This window comes from Trachurus japonicus, chromosome 14 (assembly GCF_045865225.1).
Source record: "Trachurus japonicus isolate A0001 chromosome 14, Traja_1.0".
Lineage (NCBI taxonomy): Eukaryota > Metazoa > Chordata > Actinopteri > Carangiformes > Carangidae > Trachurus > Trachurus japonicus.
This window is the reverse complement of record NC_140920.1, coordinates 14,606,959-14,622,715: the sequence shown is the minus strand read 5'-3', so window position 1 is coordinate 14,622,715 and position 15,757 is coordinate 14,606,959. Positions and strand designations below refer to the sequence as shown.

The following is a 15,757-nucleotide window of genomic DNA, read 5'->3' as shown; positions in this document are numbered from 1 at the left end:
TGCATGTACTCCCACCTTCCTCTTGGCCACGCTGCACTGATACTCGGTTCGCTCCTGGAGAAGCTGCGAGCTCTGAGTCTCCTTCTTCTCCTCCAAACTGCTCTCCTCCTCCAGCTGGCAGAACTCCAGCTCTTCAAACTGTTTGGTCCCCGACTCCAGAGCCTCAGCCTTCTGTCCACACACACACACATACATAACGCTGTATGAAACGACTGAAAACTGAGATGTGAGAGGATGAGGTTGGCAATAATATAATATTAAAGCATTATATTTTATTTTTCTAATTGTCAACAAAGCTCATGAATAAAAAAACAACAATAAATGAATGGATCTGAATAAGTGATTCCTGGAGGCTGACCTCCACTCTCATCCTTGTTCCCAATGAAAGTCTGGAAAATATTGAGATGATCTAAAACTCTGGTGTCTTGGTGTTTTCATGGGATTTGTTCACAATAAGAAAAACAGAGAACAGGAAAAAAGCCTTAGCCCATAACACATTTGCATTCCATACCAGCAGCTCTGCCAACGCTCTGCCTAAAAGCAATTAAGTGGGTGTTGGTGACTTGGATCATTTATTGTCAATTTTCAAATGTCAAAAGCATGCAAACTTTTAGAGCAAAGCCGTTAATAACATTATTAATCAATACTAATTGCAACTGGCAGTGCCAAGCATCCAGACTGAGGAAGCAGCAGCAATTAAGCAGCAGTAAAACAGATAATGGAGTAGCAAAAGCATTGCCTATTGTGTAGTCACACCTTTATTGCATTGACAGAATAAACCTTAGACATTAAGTAAATGAAGAGCCACATCAGAAAAAAGAGGAAACACACAGTCTGCAGATTTTATGAGTAGCTCAGAGTCAGTGTCATGTCTGTGGCTGTTTCTGTGCAGATTACAGAACTGTGGTATTTGGTATATTATAACTCACTGTTGCCAGCCAGTGGGCTGTGTGAGAACACTGACCCTGCTGAGCTGCTCCTGTAACTGTTCCCTTAGAGACAAGGGGCACTTATCAAACTGCCTCTTCAGCTCATTGTACTCATTCCTCTGCTTTTCCAGGACCTTCCGCTCAGCCGACACATTAGCCCTGCCCTAAAAACACACGGAAACACACACACACACACATACACACCACCCAGTCCACATTCAGGCACACATACACACACACACACACAACCCAGGGAGAAACAAAAAAAAATCACAGACAACTCAAATCCATGCAGCCAGGTTTTAAAGCTAACAGGCCAAGGCAGTTGTAGTATTAGAGGTAGAGGTTAGTTTAGCAGGAGTGTTAGGGGTTAAAAAGGAGGAAAAACAAAAAGGTATGTGCATGTCTGAATCAACATTTTAGTCTCGTTCACATAGAGATAAACATTCAAAAAGCTGATTTTGTCTTTTTATAAACACAAGACGTTTCCAACACTGCAGAGTAAAGACAGTTTGTGCTTCGTGTTTTAGGACAGACATCTACAAAGTAAGCAATGCACGTCAGTCGAGATATCAGAGAACAGACACCGTGTATCTAGATTTCTTGCACATTCGGGTTGGAGTGAGTTTTCATCTACTAAAACGCAGACGGTAAAGAACAAGTCCAACATTCACATGCAAAACTGTGCAAGACCAAACGGCTAAACCTCAGTGTCACCTTCTCCTTCTCTTTCTGGATGGCCTTGTCCAGCTGGCTGAGTTTGTGCTGCAGCTGAGAGATAATTTCATTCTCAGTTTCCACCTGCTCCTGCTCTGCCCGTCTCTCTGCCTGCAGCAGGGCTTGCTCCATCTCCGCCTATACAGACAAATATGGAGTCAGAGCCTGCAAACCACCGAGTGCTATCCAGCTAAGTGATACTTTGAGGTGAGGCAGCTTCCGCACAACCCTCTGTAGTGTACGTGTGTGTGTGTGTGTGTGTAGGAGAAGCTGACCTCCTGTTTGGTCTCTTGTAGCTGCCGCTCCAGTTCACTGACTCTGTGCTTCAATGTATCAACTCTGGCCAAGATCCTGCTCCTCTCCTCCTCCAGGTAGATCTGCTCCTGTCCAGCCAACAGCTCCTCACACTGAGGGAAGGATAAACTTTGCTAGAGAAGAACAAACAATGTATATTTCTCCACATGTGCATGCAAAGAGGGATGTCACGATTATAGATTTTCTTGGTACGATTATTGTCAGAGAAATAATCACGGTATTACGATTATCACGATTATCATGCATTCATTAATTTCACAACGCTATTAATGTGTAAAATCAAATATAGTTAAAATATACATTACTAATTATAAAATATTTTAAATATCTATTAAAATATGACCAATTATTAATCTGCCAGGGGAAGTGTCATCGATACCAAATGTTTAAGTTAATTTTAATATATATTTTTTTTAATTAAAAATGACACTCTAGCATTTAAATTCCTACCAATTCAATGTTACGTTAGGTAAATGGACCAGTATCTGTGCATTTACGTTTACTTTGGCGCACATCCGCCGACACGGTTCATACATGATCTTTTTTTGGAAAAAGACGGTATTTAGGAATCTTTGCGATCAATTAATTGTGCCGTTTAATATCGCGATTAATTGTGAAAACAAGTAATCGTGACATCCCTACATGCAAACACATACTGCCTAATGCTGCACATACTGCCTAATGCTGCAACACATTATGTCAAAATGTCAAATGTTGAAAAGAAAAAAAAAAAAGAAAAAAGTGAGAAATGTCATGGTAAAAAAAAAAAAAAAAAAAATGTTATGTCAAATTGTTAAATTTTGAAAATACTGGAAGAATGTTATGTCAAAAATGTAACATGCAGAAAAAATGAATATGTGAGTATTGGGGGCGGGACTAGATAAGCTTTTGCTTCTCCCGCTTTCCCTTTCGGTCATGTGTATTGTATTAATTGGATTGAGATGATGTGTGATGATGATGACTAATTGACATGCCCGAAATGAACCAAATAAATAAATAAATAAATAAAACACGTGTTACCTCTTGGTGTGTGCTCTCTGTGCTGCTGGACTCCTCTCTCTGGGCCTCCTCATCGTTCTCTCTCCCCCTCTGGGGTCTGTCTACTCCTTGAAGGGACATCCCGCCTCCGGAGTCGGAGCAGGTCCCCGCGGCGCCGCCTCCCAGCAGCCCACTCCTCACCACCTCGGCCAGCTCCACGGCGCTGTCCTCATGATTATACTCTGCACACAGGTTGAGGATGGTCTCCAGCCTCTGCCGCTCCTATAGAAGACATGTGAGACGTAAAAAACGCGCTGTCCCACATTACTAGATCACATTGCAGATTAGCTTCAAATGTCCTTGTGTGACATTGTCCCCATTTAGGCAGCTGTCCCTCAGCCGCTGGGACGGGACAACTGTAACCTGATAGCAGGAGGGCTGAGGCTGATGCAGTTTGTCTCTCAGGAGGGGGTTCATAGTGAAACCTGTAAGAGGCTGGAGTTGTTTATGGACACAGAGCGTGATAAAAACCACAAGAAGAATAAATGTAATGCAAGTCACCGGTGAGTTTTAGTTGTTGCCTGACAGTTTCTCAGTTGTTATTCTGCTCAGTGACACTTGCGTCCAGATTTTCTTTTAGATTCTTGTTTCGTGTTTCTTCACCCTGCCCTTCTGTCGTCTCTCATCAGTCCACACAATGCAATGTTGGCTTTAATCTACAGAAATAACTGCACAGAGTATGTAATCATCATTCCAATCTGACCGTAACTCTGAATCTGGCTCAGCGAGGAACAATTGTGTCTGATGTGCCTCTTACTCTGTCAGAAACCATCAGCCCACATCGGTCTGCTATTTATTCAGGCTGTCATGAGCATTTACTTGAACTGCAAGATTTACACCTTAGACTGTGGTCGATGGATGCTGCATTTGGCCGATTCAATTCTCAATGAAAAACACAAATATCATGCATACAAGATTTTAAAGCTTTCAGACAGTTGGAGAAGTGACTCAGCGAAGACTTAGTTGGCAGTCTGTAGATGTTTAACATACCTTCTCCTGCTTAACACGTGAGGTTCAATGTGACACAACACTAATATTTGTTCAATACCATTAGCCAATAAGTGATAGCCTATAACAGATCACACAAGGTTGTTCTTGTATATTATTGTAGTATCTATTATATAAGCAGGTATATGAAATAAAGGCAGTTGTATCAATTGCTACATTCAACTCAGTGGCTCCTGATCAAGTTAAGTGCAATACAAATACATATCAGTCCACTGGAGTTTCCTCCTCATACTAGATTTCCGTGCTTGCTTTATCTGAATATAGTAAACAAATGGCAGACTGTTGAACTCTTATCTTTAGCTGGGAAATCTTGTCCACTTCGTTGAACAAAACACTGCACTGAAATAACCTCTGTTACATTTTCACCTCAAAATGTTGCAGGTTTATTTGCAAAGAAAATGTGTCTGCTCAGTGTGTTTTCAAAGAAAGCCTCTCAGTGAACGATAACCCTGTTAGAAATAACATTTTTAACAGCAGTAACAGCAGTTTGGCCTCTTCTGAGTGGAGTTGAGGCCAAAATTAACTTTTCTATCTCTTCCATTGTAGCTGTGCCCTTTACTTAGGCTGAGAGATAAAGTGCAGCTTGTTTTTTTTTAAAGTGCAGCAATAGTGTAGGTTGGTTCAATAAATTGTGAAAAAAAATAATAAAAAATCCTGCAAAGCTGAGCCAAGTGTGCCAAAAGAGCAGTGTGCCAGATATAGAGCATTCGTTCCACTGAGAGGAAATCCTCTCTTTGTCTCTCTCATCTATAGTTCTGCAATTTATCATTTTGTGTGCTTCTCTCAAGGCTGCAGTACCAACAAATCAAGGTTGGTTCACCACCACACATCAGATCTACTGTGGGGTCCAACGGTCTGGCGTTAAGTGGTGTCTGACTTTTGGACCCCGCTATATTTTGTTGGGGGACGGGCTAGATTTGATGTCAACAAACATAATAACAGGAAACAGAGGTAAAATGATAAAGTGGGGCTTGAAGGCCAGTATCAGAGGGCCTCTGTTAAAGGAACAGTTCAACAAAATAGTAGAATATGCTTAGCTAAAATGGGCTAAACTAAACTAAGCTGACCATCTTGTGGTTATTATTGTCCTTAGGTAACTCTCGGGAAAAAAAGCAAAGAAAAAAAAAGCATGTAAATCTAAATAATCTTTTACCAGGAGCATTATCCACCTGCAGTGTTTCAATATGTCGTATGTCTGTTCAATATGTTGTTCAGTAACTCACATTGAACACATTACAGTGGCCATCAGCATGTGTTGCATGCATGCACAGTGAACAGATTTCACTGTGTTTATACACAAGGCACAAACCCTTACTCATACATGTTGGTGCTGAAACCTAAGAAAATGTTTATCAAAAATATATTACAGAAAGCACTATTACTTTTAGTGTCTTATTACACAATATCTTAGCACACAAACAATTAACCCTGATAATCCTGATCACTCTCTGCGTGCCATAATTGGAAAACCTGGAAACAGGGCAAAAATACCAAATCCAACTCAGACAGTTGGAGAAGTGACTCAGCGAAGACTTAGTTGGCAGTCTGTAGATGTTTAACACTTTACTTTTAGTGTCTTATTACACAATATCTTAGCACAAAAACAATTAACCCTATCCTGATCACTCTCTGCGTGCCATAATTGGAAAACCTGGAAACAGGGCAAAAATACCAAATCCAACTCAGAATGACGAATAAACTCTAATCAACAATTTCAAAGGTGAGATATTTGTCCTTTGTGAGCTTCTGTATTAGCAGAGGTGATGGCTTCCTGTGTGCACATGCTCGGACTGGATGACTCAGCAGGGACGAGACACGGACATCCACAGAAGTCAAACCTCCTATCAGCCCATGCAAACTCAGGCACACGTTGTCAGTAACTCTCTTATTTGTTACCAGAAACCCTTTGGCTCCTGAAATAGTCTGGGGACACGGAGACTGTCCGGGAATGACCCCCCCCTCTCTCCTTCCCTCCCTCCCTCCCTCCCTCTCTCTCTCTGTGGTCCCTTCAGCTGTCAGTTTGGTGGCAGGCCGGGGTGGGTGGGGGGGCTGAAGAACGGTGGGGTGTCTGGTGGGTGTGGATTGAGGATGGATAACAGGTATGCAGCCTGTGATCAGGACTGGGTATGATTAAGAAAGTGCCCACAGTGAAGCGGTGGCAGCTTTGAAAGTAAATGCCAATCGCCCTCTTGGTAAATATAGTGTTGAGCAAGAAGCAGCCACGCCCTCCGCTCTGGACCTTCAGACTTGTCTGGAGGAATGTTCACCCCGTGTCACTCGGGCCACATGCGCTGACGATGCCAGTAACGCTCAAGAGGGATGAGGCAGTGGCTGTGTGCCAGGAGATTTGGACAAGATATCTGAATGCAGACATAGTGTCTGCCATACCAGCAGTCTCAGCGCCTTCTCCACTCAGCTGTATTTATGTCCTTTAAAACATGTGATTATATGTCTTCATCAATTTCCTGTGCTGTTTTTAAAGCTGTGTAGTCAAACCAAAGATGTTTTTTTTTCCCCAAATAGTTTCCAACTTAAATTCACAGAAACATCTGAAATAATCCGTATTTCTTAACAATTACAGTATGACCTCTACAGCTTGTCACATTTCTTTATGATTAAATAAACAAGATATACAGTATGTGTTAAACAGTGCAGAGCAGCTGATGGACACGATTCACAGCCATCACTATAAAAACTAAAATATTCTTCTCATAAATTTGCAAAAACCCAAACACAGCTAAAAATGCTTTTGGATGGAAAAGATGTTTTTTGCTTTTGAGTGTGTATGTCCAAACTCAGTCATGGCTTTACAGCTGTGACATCTTTGTATAAGCTTGCTTTGATGTTTTTTCTTAACCAGCCAAAGGTTGATTATGTGAATTTAAAGAATATACAAATCCCATCCACACACAGGATATAGAATAAACAAACAGCCATAAAGGACAAACAAGAGAAGCAAATATTTTCTCTATGACTTCCTTAGTGAGGTTCTCTCAGCAGCGGCCAGAGTCGGACTGGACCTATTTTTCTTAAATGTATTTACATGTCAAACTGTGAAGGCTGATCACTTACCAGTTTCTCCATTTCCTGCTCACGCAGCCTCTCCTCTCTCTGCCAGCGGTGGTATTCCAGTAAGTCGTCCTCGTTGTCACTGATCTCAGAGATGCTGTTTTTGCGTTCTCGGGTATATGGTTTCATAAGACTCTGGTCTTTGCTGGAGGATCCTGTCACAGTCATGCAGGAGGTTTTTCTTTGGCTACGAGGGCTTGCGAGGGGAGAAGTGCCAGACAGAGAGCCCAGACCTGACATGATGGCGCTTCCCGGGCCAGGCGCTGTCTGCCTGCTTCCATGGTCCTTCTCCGGCCCAGAGAGTGGAGATGGACTCTGGGCATACATCACTCTCATGGCTTCTGCTTTTTTTGTTGTGAGTTTCCGGGGGCCCTGGGGGCTCTCAGGAACGGGTTTAGCAGCGAAGCCTTGTGAAGGGAGGGAGGAAGCCGAGCTCTGCGATCCAGAAGTCCCCCTGCGGGACATGTAAGGGCTGAGAGGAGGAAGCTCTCGGAGGCTGGTGGTGGGCCCAGTTGGCTCTGGATTCCTGAGCCTTTGAGGGACGTCAACAAACTGACCCTGCTCTCGCATGGGGCTGGGGGATCTCTTCTGGAGGGAGGAGCCTCTTACTCGGGGGCTGGAAGGAGCTGTTGGTGAAAATTTGACAGATGATGACTTGTGACTCTCCGTGCCCAGTCCTGACCCCGCACTATGGGGTGTGGGGTTCGACCTCGTGTTCCTCAGAAGCTTCGGGCTCTCCTGGACCTTTTGACCGCCACTAGCGCCGGCCGAGGCGACGGGCAGCGAGGACCGTGGATGGGGAACAGGAGCGTGGTTTGAATGATGAGGGGCCCGGGCTGGAACTGGAGGAGCTTTCAGCATGTTGTTCTCATAAATGGGCTCCTCTGTGTTGGCGTTGTTTCTTCCATTGAGCATGTTTGTATGAGATGATGATGATGATGGTGACTTCAGCACCAAGGACTCCTGGAGGTTCTTTGCAATGCTGTTGACTTTGGAGTTTGCATTTCTTGAGATCGACTGATGGTTCCCATTTAGGTCGCTGTGAGAGTCTGCAGAGGGGGGAGACAGAAACACTTGTGCATGAGCATTCCTGTTGAATAAACAAGGAGGTCAGGCACACTTAGACAGACAGTTGCAAAAACACACATAAACAAACACACAGTCGGAGGAATCTGTTGTTCCTGGTCATCTTTGCCCATTTGACCCCCGCCACACCTCAGGTCAGCGCTGTCGGACAACCAGGGTCACCCATAAAAGGCAAAATACACACGGCTGAACATGTTGTTACACACACCGGGTCTCAAATTCCCAGTAGATAAATGTCTTGGAGTCCATCCTCCCCTGTATGAACCAAACCCTGCGATCTGGATGTTGTGCTCCTCACTGGTTGTTGTAATCCCACATGGATCTGGAGTTGCTAAATATAAAAGTTGCAACCGTGTACCTCATTCAGAGCAGATGAAATCAGGGGCTGGTCAGGAAAGAGTGGGCCATACACACTGGGCAGGGTGTGGTGCCTCTTACTGCACTGTTCACGCACTGACAGCCAAACCAGTAAGGTCAGAGGAGAATGGCTTCTAAATATCATCGACAGCATGAGGAAACTGTTACCACAATTACATAAGATCATAAATGTTGCTATATAAAAAGGAAAAATAAAAGATCCAAAAAGTGGTGCCAGAGATTATAACAAGCCTTTGTCACAATAGGGTCACACACTGAGCGAAAAGCACAGTTTTAAATGAACTAGATCACAATGTAGGCCACAGATAATTAGTTCTGATCAAGCTATTTCTACATCCTCTCAAGGATAATAATAACTAGCATCACACCTTTAAGACAAGTTGGGCCTGAGATGTGGAAACCACAAGCTGGCAAGATTTGAGAAGCTCAAAACAAGTCGTTCACATCTGAGAACCAATGGACTGAGCAGCTTAACACGGATTTAAGCCTTGAAACACATATATTTTAAACCTGCATTAGTGGGAACACGTGCAATGCTTTTATTCTTACACTAATGTCGAAGGAGGCCAAAGTTACAGTTTGTGTGACTCTCAACCCAAACCATTTGCTCTGCCCAGAATAGCTGCTGAGGAAACCGTGCAACCTTCATGCACACAGTTGTCAGTGACCAGCTTATTTCTGGATCACAGGAATTGTTCGGCCTGGAGTTGGATGTTGGTTTATCATGGTTTTGTACAAATATCAAAGCAGCTGAGTCTTTACCAGTAGGAGGAGCTTTAGTGGTGCCTATTCCTTGGCTTCCTCCAGGCAGCATGCTCTTCATCCTCAGGGCCTCTTCTGGATGGTTGAAGCGGAAAAAGGCCGACTGGCCAAAACACAGCATGCATCCTGCCAGGAGAGAAGAGCATGTGGGCAAAGAGCTGTCAGTGATGTGCTGATTATCATTTATTCACACCTCCATAAATCTACTGCTACAAGATCTTGATACCAGCACCCAACCCCAAACGGCATCCATTCAACTTATTTGAGTCTAAATTAGTTTAACTGGATTTACAAATACCTAAAGACTTACAGTAAGTCAGCTTGTTATGTTCTAGTACAAGGAGGATTTATTGTAGACGAATTCAGTGAGATTTATTTGTAACATTTCACATTTCAGCTAGATTTATGGTAAAATGAAGAAATCCATGTGTCAGTAGTCAGTGCACTGACCGTTTGACTGACATTAATAAACTCAGTTTAACTCACGTGTGATTAACCAGTAAATGTAATCAACTCCTTCTTCTTTCTCTGTATTTCCGGTGGTTTTCAACAATGCCTGATAAACTTCCTGAGAATCTCACGCTTGTAGTTTTGTTTCCAGTTATAGATACTCCACAGGGAGTTCAGTATTTATTTCCTCCTTCATAATCGAGTCAACATTGTTCCTTATGATATGATTGAGTCCGTTTCCTCCATTCCTGAGTTGTTTTATTCAGCATGTCGTGATTGTCCTTTGACTGAAGCAATGCCTGAAGTATTCTTGTTGAGCAGCTGCTGCCTCCTCGTGCACCGGCTGATCACCCAGCTTCAAATGACATTCTGCTGTAGCTGCTGGCTTGGATCCCATGTAGATGGAACTAAGGGGGGCGGGTTGTTGTGCTTATGGCGGGGCAAGTATGCATGTTACTGGACGGACATGGGGCTGTTTTGCTATTGCCACTGTCGCCAAGTGCTGGCTCATGGTGGGAACTGTTGCGTCTTTGTTTATAAGTTGTCCTAACCAGCAGGTGTAGATGTATGACAGACTATATAGGGATCTTGGGTGGCAGCAATCGCTTCAGGGTGTAGACGATGTCATAGGCGCTATAGAAATAAAGATTGGCTTGACCCTTGGTAAAGCTTGCCTAAACAGTTTGCCTTCAATTGAAACACTGTAGGACCCAGTTAACACACAGTTTTCTATTATAAATGTGCAAATAGTGACCATTTTAAGATACTGGACTGTAAATCAGTGCAAGTGCTTTAGACTAACATGGAATCTATTACTGTCCTATCCATCTGGATACATTTTAATAGCAAATATCACAAAGTTATTGATATAAAATTCAAGTTAAATAAGCTTTCACACCAATATTCATGAAACTGCCGTTATTAAAGTCTGTGATTGTGTTACCTTGTGTCAGACGATAGGGTTTGGTGACGTGACAGCCATCGACAGAGCACTGGTTCCCACACGGGTACAAGGTGATATTGCCGGCCTGGTTTTCAATATAGCAATGCTGCTCTGCAATGCCGAGGCCCTGCAGGGGGATATCTGTCCCCCCGCTGCCCAGCGTGGTCCTCCCTGCAACAAGAGAATACATTTTCTCAGTATCACTTACTGGACGTCCATATGGACATGTGAATACTTTTGTGAAGTATTCTTAGGTTGAGGTTCAAAGGCGGAGGGCTCAGAGGTCAAGGCCCGCATGGAGTCAGGTGTTACACTTAGCCCGGCAGATGACAGGCATGGTGTCGGTGGAAATTAATAGAAGCATCTACTATTCACTGTGTTGTCATTTGATTATGAGTTATACTACATCACTGCCAGGGTGCAAGAGATACAACTCAACACAGACACATACAGTGTGCTGTGTATTCATATTTGACAGCAGAGTCGAGATACAGCTGGGGAAAAAAAGCCTAGAGAGCTTCTTTTCTCTTTTTTTCCTTTAGTGCTACTGTCTCTATTTTTCTCTGTGGTGTCGAGGACCAGTTTGAGAACATGGTGCAAGAAAATCACAGACAACAGTGTAGTTGCCACTGTGGTACAGTAAGGGTAACAATAAGATGGTTAGAAGGTGACATGTCATCCGTTTTTGACAATTCATCTCTCATGACAAGTACTGGTTACTTATTTAAACTGAACCACTGGCTTGTTCTACGTGTGCTTCAGAAAGACTGTCTATATTTCATATGCTGCTAACAATAACATAGGTGGGATCTTCAGCTTCTTAGGCCTTTAATTGATAGGATGGCTGTAGAGAGACAGGAAATGGGGAAATGGAGAGAGGAGGAATGACATGCAACAAATGGCCGCTGGTGGAATCGACAGCATCATCAACATGACACATTAATATTTAACAAGCTCTCAGGCCTAGCAACCTAAAATATGAACACTCACAACGTTTGGATTTTAGTGAGAATAATCGGGTTAAATTAGTAAAAAAAAAAAAAAAATACACACACAGAGACACACACACACACACACACACACACACACACACACACACACACACACACACAAACATACACGTATGAGGTCGTTACCTTCTAGCAGTGGTAGCAAAGTGATGGCAGTGCTCAGACGTCCACTTCCCAAACTAACCAGATGGGGGCGCTCTGCCTGGACTTTCAGGGACTTGCCTGTCTCTATCAGGTCTAAAGGTGTATTCTGTCACAATAAAATCAGACAAAGGAAAGACATCAGTACATTACCATTAGGTTTTCAACTTTCAACAATCAGTTTTGTCAGGAATCCACACAGTGAAAATTAGATGTATGAACAACTAGGTCTAGGTCTGTTGAAAATAATAATAAATAAAGTCCAGCATGTGTACTTGAATTAAACTTCTGTAAAAATCTACAGATGAATAACGGTTGAATATAAAATATAAATCTGATGATGCAAGTCTGTGACAGAGACACTGGACCTGGACCTTTCGCTACAGAAGTATGTGAGGCATGTCTGCATCAATAAATACACTGTCACATGGTCATTAGTATTCAATTTATGATTCTGGGAACTGCCACATGTACAACATGCTCAACATGCACTGTTTCATATTAAGTTAGCTAAGAAATAGTAGAAAAGAATCCAGCAAGATTATCCTGCAACACTTGTTAAATTTAACATGTAGAATTATGAATATGTATGAAATGGAAAAGGTGGATAAGCCCATTCTTATACCAAGCACAGATTGCAAAATTATTTTGACTGGTAAGCGGTTTTCAGAAATGTAGAATAAAAGTCTGACCCAACACAGATACTAATAAAAAATAAAGTCTGTTACACTTGATTTAACTTGCATCACTTTTAAACGGTCACTGGTCCCGAAGTAAGAACCTACTCACCTGTAAGACCTGGTGAGTCTGTCGCCCATGTTCCACTTTATTCCTGCTCATGCGGTCCATGTCGGCTGGACTGTCAGGATTATCTGACACGTGAAGATCCTGAAGCAAACACACACACACACACACATACAGAGAGAGCGAAAGAGAGAGGGAGAGGGAGAGAGAGGAGAGCAGGGGATGAATGGGAGCGCTGGGAGTACAGCTACTACAGTTGTACTACAATGGGAACAGTGCTTTCCTTAGAAACCCTTCTGCCCCAGTTATAAGCCCATGTGACCAAACCATTATAGTGGGTAATTGTTTCTCCAGAACTGGCCAGACAAAAAGATCCACCAGGAAAGATGGCACTGATTTATGTCTCAATCTATGAGAGAGATTACTGCGTGTAAGGTATCTGACAGAAAGTGTGGGATTCACAGCCGGATCTTATGTAAATATCATGTGGTAGAGTCAGAGCAGAAGGTGTGCATGAGCTCTGCAGGTGCTTAAGGGGTCACATCCCTGTGCTTCCTCCGACCACGATGAGTCAGTGTGACTCACTCGCAGACCTCGCACAAACACAAACACACACAGTCCGTGTTTGCAGACAGATGCTGCAGATTAGATCCAGCTGTCTGCTCATCGCACTCACATCAAACGAGAGGGGAAACAACAGCCTGCGAGGACCAGACATGTCTCAAACAATCGCACACAGACACATAAGACGTCCAGATGACTCACCATATTTTTCTGCTAAAACTTGGCATTCACTTCTTTCACTATCACTCACACGGCTTTCGCACTCTGGCAACGATTTAGCATCGCTGTGCATTCCAAGCAAAACTGAAACAGACAGTCACCCACTCTCTGGTGTCTGTTTTGTCTGCTATGAACCAATGGGAGGTTAAACCTGTGTTGTTCTCCGCCAGGTATATTTCAGAGGGGATTTCTTAACTTGAATCATGTGGGAGTTTTCAGAGGGGCACGGAAACAACCACAAAGTAAAGTAAAGTCTAAGTAAGGTGTTTGGCCACCCTGAGCCTCCAGAGCAGCTTCAGTGATCTTTAGCTGGATGGGATGGTGGTGTTGCACAGGGCTGAGAGATCTGGGGACTTTAAAGACAATAACATGTGATTCATTTCATGTTTCATATTCATCATTAACCATCTGTGCTGCCCTCCTCTTCTGTGTTTCTCAATTATTCTATTTTTCACTTTAATTGTCAGGAAATTACCTCATCAATCCATTCGCACACCAACACATGACTGTTGCATCAAAGCAGGGATGCTTGAGCTCTTTGTTGCTCCGTGCTGACATCACTGATCAGTCCAAATTTTAGAAAAAAACTAAAAAAAAAAAACCCATCCACTGCTGTCATGCTCCAAGTTTAGCCCAGGCCTCCTCAGACAACGGGGCGTTTAATCTGTGTCTGATGTCACTGCAGACGAGGCTGCTGGGTGAAACTACACACATCTGACAATTACGTCCAGTGTGTGTGTGTGTGTGTGTGTTTGTGTGTGTGTGAGGACCCAGTGACACGGAGAACAGACCGTCCCCTCTGTTCAGCGCTGACACTGGACCCCTCACGCCTCTGCTGTCAGCCCACTGGCTGTCAACACTGCTCCTCTTTCAGCCACGCAGTCAAGGCACAGGACAGGAGAGTGGGCAGGGTAACGTGTCTCTGTCTGTCTGACTCACACACACACACACACACATATATACACACACACACACACACACAAACACACACACACACACACATATGCTCCTGCTCCCGCAAGCCTCAGTGATTTAACGTACACACCCAGGCTGGAGAATAGTTTTAATGCTTGCAAATGCAGGGCCTTCCACTGTAACCTGTCATTATGGGGGCAGTTATGCCCTTCAGAGTTGCCATGAGCTTCTGAAAATAGACACCGCCAGCCGCACAGTCTGGGCTGCTACTTTTAAAGAGAAATGACTTTTGCTGAGAACACTGACAAAACAGAGGAAGACACTGAAAAAAACAAAAAACATTACGTTTAAAATGATTGACAAAATAAAAGACGGTGTTATTGTGTAAAGGACAAAATAAAATTAGGCAGAAGAGCAGAACAACAGTGCTGCCAGACACAGCCAACAGTTTTTTGCTACAAACAGACATGCAGCTCTTACCATTTCTCTATTCTTACAGAGTCCAAACAACAGATAGATCCATGACTTTGTCTGAAGATGTTTAATCCACTGAGCAGTGTCCACATTATTGTTTATGTCTTGCTCCTAGATTTTTTCATTCACGCACTGAGTTCCTCTGCTATTTCCCTCCTCCCAACCCCTTCTCCTCCCCATCCCGGTGCAGAGTTACATCCCCAACATGCAGCAGAGAGTGGCACTGCCCTCAAAATGTGGTCTTACTTCTGACCTAATGTCCCATGGGTTTTTTTCCATAACTTCCTTCTCTCTTTTTGGAAACTAAAACCATGAGTTTATCTCTTCACTGCAACATTGAACAGTTTAAGGAGTCAAAGTTCAGATCCTCCTGAGATGCACTCAGTCCTACAGGATTTCCATTGATTTAAAGCTCAGATGGACCACACCAGAGTATCACAGGAGACTGGAAACCACAACCCCGCAATGCTGTGAGTCTCCTCAGCATTGTCTATTGGTAAAGCAGGTGTTAACAGTCTGATCCAGGGAGGAAATAACACGTGGTGTAGGAGTAGGGGATGGAAAAGACCTCATGTCCTCTGACTTCCTGCTCCAAGCTCTGATCCCAACTGATGCAACCAGACTGGAAAGAGGGAATTTCCACCCTGGAAAACTGTTGAATAACAATTTATGATAATATGACTAAGCACAGTGGATTATAATGTGTCCACTGTGCTTGACACATCAGTGATAATGGGATAGAGAAATACTATGTTCCAGAGGATGTGAGCGAACACGTGAGCAATCTCTTCAGGCGTCCCACAGGAACGATTTGGCTCAGAGACACTCTGAGGAGGGAGAGTGAAGGAGAGTGGGAGAAAAGACTCCACTATTGATCTCTCAAGGCTTTTCCCATGGTCTGAGGCCAGAGAGGAGAGATGGAGGAAATGAAGCAGATGATGAGTCACAAAGGAAAATAAAAACAAACAAACAGAGGCAGCTAAGTAACCAGATGG

At 43.4% G+C, this 15,757-nt stretch overlaps 1 protein-coding gene across 21 annotated transcripts in view; it reads right to left on the bottom strand.

Annotated features, from left to right (window-relative positions):
• The window catches only part of phldb1a (pleckstrin homology-like domain, family B, member 1a), a 30,968-nt gene that overhangs the window by 12,568 nt on the left and 2,643 nt on the right, over positions 1 to 15,757 (bottom strand). For 5 of the 21 annotated variants that reach the window (XM_085797871.1, XM_085797868.1, XM_085797879.1 and 2 more), the window contains exons 1-11: positions 14,769 to 14,963; positions 12,636 to 12,734; positions 11,832 to 11,955; positions 10,696 to 10,866; positions 9,303 to 9,428; positions 7,080 to 8,125; positions 2,982 to 3,221; positions 1,922 to 2,053; positions 1,647 to 1,784; positions 965 to 1,093; positions 16 to 171 (exon numbers count right to left, since the gene is read on the bottom strand). In XM_085797871.1, coding sequence (XP_085653997.1) covers positions 16 to 171; positions 965 to 1,093; positions 1,647 to 1,784; positions 1,922 to 2,053; positions 2,982 to 3,221; positions 7,080 to 8,125; positions 9,303 to 9,428; positions 10,696 to 10,866; positions 11,832 to 11,955; positions 12,636 to 12,734; positions 14,769 to 14,771 — 2,364 coding nt within the window. In that variant the 5' untranslated portion in view covers positions 14,772 to 14,963. Of the gene's footprint in view, positions 1 to 15; positions 172 to 964; positions 1,094 to 1,646; positions 1,785 to 1,921; positions 2,054 to 2,981; positions 3,222 to 7,079; positions 8,126 to 9,302; positions 9,429 to 9,788; positions 10,117 to 10,695; positions 10,867 to 11,831; positions 11,956 to 12,635; positions 12,735 to 14,768; positions 15,406 to 15,757 lie in introns of those variants that run through there. The other 16 variants (XM_085797865.1, XM_085797867.1, XM_085797866.1 and 13 more) reach the window with 10 other exon arrangements.